At 38.8% G+C, this 3,781-nt stretch overlaps 1 protein-coding gene across 1 annotated transcript in view; it reads left to right on the top strand.

The window, feature by feature from the left end:
• Positions 1-3,781, top strand: part of LOC101862628 (telomere length regulation protein TEL2 homolog) — a gene marked incomplete in the record, with an annotated part of 22,272 nt that overhangs the window by 4,275 nt on the left and 14,216 nt on the right. The window contains 3 exon segments of the mRNA XM_005113152.3: positions 488-593; positions 2,379-2,447; positions 3,334-3,475. Of these exon segments, the coding sequence (XP_005113209.2) occupies positions 488-593; positions 2,379-2,447; positions 3,334-3,475 (317 nt within the window).

The raw sequence follows: 3,781 nt of genomic DNA, 5'->3' as shown, positions 1-3,781 counted from the left end.
CCCGACAAATTGGATAACACGATAGTAGAAAAGAAAGAGAAAAAAAGGGAAACTGAAGTCCAAGATGTTTTGGTTATGGCAGTACCCTGTCTATCGATTTTATTTGAAACCATTCGAGTTTGGCAGCGAGTGAGTTAATGTGTTCAATTTACTACAATTCTGTCATCTGCAGTGCAGGTGAATGAAGTAGTTTCTTTATTCAATGGGTAAATGGTCGCTTATAAGCACAATGGGGCTATCCCGAAAAATGCTGGTTTTGAGAAAATTGAAGGTAAGGGTTTTGGACCCTTGTTCAGTTTCTTTAAAAGACAAAGAGAGTTTTCTCTATAACCAAACAAATATATACACTAATGAAACCAATTTTCTCCTATAGGTAGGGCAATGCCCACTTTTGGTGTAGGTCAAGATTTCTGGAAACCCCCGAAATCTGGATTAGCCTGCTTGTCCTTAAAAGCGACCAAATACAAATCTGTGATCTGTGTTACAGGTATGGACTTGTGGACAAATTTCTCGGGGACTGCGTTGTTGAGAACAGCACGGCCAGAATGTTGGTGTGCACCAAACTTCTACTCTTCAAAAACTTTTCTCAACCAGTGAGTTTGAGTTCTTCTTCTGTTTTGTCTTTTTCTTTTGGAGCGTCACGATCAGGCTGGCTTCCTAAATGGTCTGCCGAAGGCAGTTCTAAAATCCGATCTCGATACCTGCTATGGGAGTTATTGAATAAGTGTAGCAATATTGGGACAATATGTTAGGCAACACAGTCGCTATAAGTACACACTTTGCAGATATTACGCTTAAGTTCGTTGGGGAAGTTGCTTTCTCCTTGGTGATAAAAGAATCAATATGTGAGACATCATGGTGATATCAGGCACTCATCAAAATGATGAAAACGAAGAAACAGCCATTTTTCTGCCAGTTTGGCAATTTTTAGCTAAATTTTGTTTTTTTTGTCTCCACACCTTTCACGTCCATCGAACAACCCATGTCATGTGTATTTGGCCTAAAGACGTTGATGAACCCTTCCAGCCCCAGCCATTTTGTGCCCTTCCTTACCCCAGTCCCAGCCAATACCGCGGTATTTCAGAGAAACTGGCATGCATTCTAAAAAGTGATCTAGCATCTTTGTAATGAGGTTTAGGTAATAACATAGAACAGTGTTCAAAGGTAAATGAACGAATATTATGAAAATTACAGTTTAATTAGGTTCGGTAATTTAGAAAAATGCGCAAAATTGGTACCTCCTGAAACTGAGAATATACGCTCTTGGGATGGTGGGAAGTACAAGCTCTGCTGAAAATATACGCTCTTGGGATGGTGGGAGGTACAAGCTGTGCTGAAAATATACGCGCTTGGGATGGTGGGAGGTACAAGCTCTGCTGAAAATATACGCGCTTGGGATGGTGGGAGGTACAAGCTCTGCTGAAAATATACGCGCTTGGGGCTGGAAGGGTTAAAGACGCATAATACGTAATTTTTCAATTTTCAAGGGCTCTCAAGCTATTCAAGTTTCTGAACTTTGACGGCCATTTTCTCACTAATTTTACCACTGAAACCAGTTGACCCCACATCCTTCAGTCGCAAATACCTCAACTTCCATTCAAGACAGCTGGGTATTTTTAAGCTTTTCGATGATAGCAATAACTCCACATTCCCAAAAATTGACGAGCACCAGATTCTACCGCGTCATGACACATATAGTCATAAAAGATTTGATCTCAGTTGTCATAATTCATACAATTACACAATTTCTCTATAAATTACACTCAAATTCATTGGAAAAGTTTTGATATATTTTGTTTTCCTTAGTTTAACACTTTGCCATCACATCTCGGCGATCAGCGATGTTTACCGCCCAGTTTTTTTTTATTTTCCCCCCAAATGCCTTTGCTTTTGATGGCAAGAGTTTTGACTCTCCAAGCCTGCGCTGCCAAGAGTGAAATGCTTGCAGCTAAAGGGATTTGAAAACTACAACAACAACCATACAAGCCTTGTGATGGCAAAGTGTTAAAGAAATTTGTGTTGCTGTAATTATAATAATGAGTTGTATTTTTGTGTGTGTGTCAAGTCATATAATATATATACTTTCTTTTACAAGACATAAATATACTTTCTGTGACTAGAAGTATATTTCTGTGACAAGGTATACTTTCTGTGACAAGACGTATACTATATATACTTTCTTTGACAAGACATATATACTTTCTGTGACAAGACGTATAATATATATACTTTCTGTGACAAGACATATATACTTTCTGTGACAAGACATATAATATATATACTTTCTGTGACAAGACATATATACTTTCTGTGACAAGACGTATAATATAATATATATATACTTTCTGTGACGAGACATATACTTTCTGTGCTTGCAGAAGCTGCTTCTTCAAAACATCATTGGCTATCTCTGTCACTCCGACACCCGGCGGCATCTGTACTTGGAGGTAATCGATGTTGTTTTAAAAAAAAAATATTTCCCGCTATTTTCTCTGAAATGGTTGACCCGAACTGTGCAGGGTACTGTATCTCAACAGAAAGATGGGGATACTTCGTAGAATATCTCTCTGATATAATCTGACTTGTGTCTCCTGGGTTCAAAAGGAAGAGCAGGACTATTACAGGAGACATTGTTCCCTTCGCTGATGAAAAATGTCCTTCTACATCTGTACTGACAAGATAAAATGTTAATTCAAGGAATATTTAAACACAGAGAATTGTTTCAGATAAGCACAATGACAAGCTCTAACTATACCAAGTAAAACTTCTTTTGTCAACCAGATGAAACAATGTAAGTAGAGAATACAGGCCAGAACATACGTCTACTCAGCAGTGAAGAGGTTTAAGTCAGAAATTGTCAAATGTTTTAGAACAATTATTGTGTGACATTTCAGATGGTTTTAGAATTTATTAAAGCAAAATAGATGTAGCATTTTCCTCTTTTAATGAGTACATAGATTTAATCTTGTCTGATATAAATCTTGTTCCTAACTTATGATGTGTTTGTCCTGAAATTGAAGGTAGATTTAGTTTAGTTTTTTATTGTTCAAGCTTTGTCAGTCAAAGGAAGTTATTCTTTCCCCTTCCGCGATAAAAAATAAAATTATTGAAATTTTAGGTCTGTACATTTCAACAGGTGGCCAATGGTAAACTTTATCTGATGTAGCCTGAATAAAATATGTACCTACCTGGCCTCCCTATCTTGTGGTGTGAACATACCTAGCCTACCTACCTACCAACCCACCTACCTATCTTATGGTCTGAACATACCTAGCCTACCTACCTACCAACCCACCTACCTATCTTGTGGTGTGAACAACCCTCTTTGTTCAGGTTATCGTGAAGCTGCTGGAGGTGTGGGGCAGCACCACGTCCATGCGACACATCTCGTCAGAACAACACCGCTACATCTCGCGGGCCCTCGTGGTGTGTCTCGGAGCTCTGCGAGATCAGGATATCGCCGCGAAGAAGGACGGTAAGCAACTTGGCTCCTTAGTTGAGGTGAAAATTGCTTTTGATTGATTCAGCTTTATAAAGTATTTTAACTCGTCTTTTATTCTTTGACTAGCAGTGCCATACACATCATGAACGATGTGAATGTGACCAGTGTCCTTAGTATAGAGATTAGAATTTAAATTCTGTGTATAACTACATGTGTTTTTAACCATTCATGTAAAATCACAGAACATTTACCGCAAGGACAATAAAGTATTCTCTTATCTCTCCTCACCTCACCTCACCTCCCCTCCTCTTACCTCCCCTCTCCCCCTCCCGTTCCCAC

Source organism: Aplysia californica, unplaced genomic scaffold (assembly GCF_000002075.1).
Source record: "Aplysia californica isolate F4 #8 unplaced genomic scaffold, AplCal3.0 scaffold01666, whole genome shotgun sequence".
NCBI lineage: Eukaryota > Metazoa > Mollusca > Gastropoda > Aplysiida > Aplysiidae > Aplysia > Aplysia californica.
Note: the sequence above shows the minus strand (reverse complement) of the source record. Positions and strands in the feature narration are given on the sequence as shown.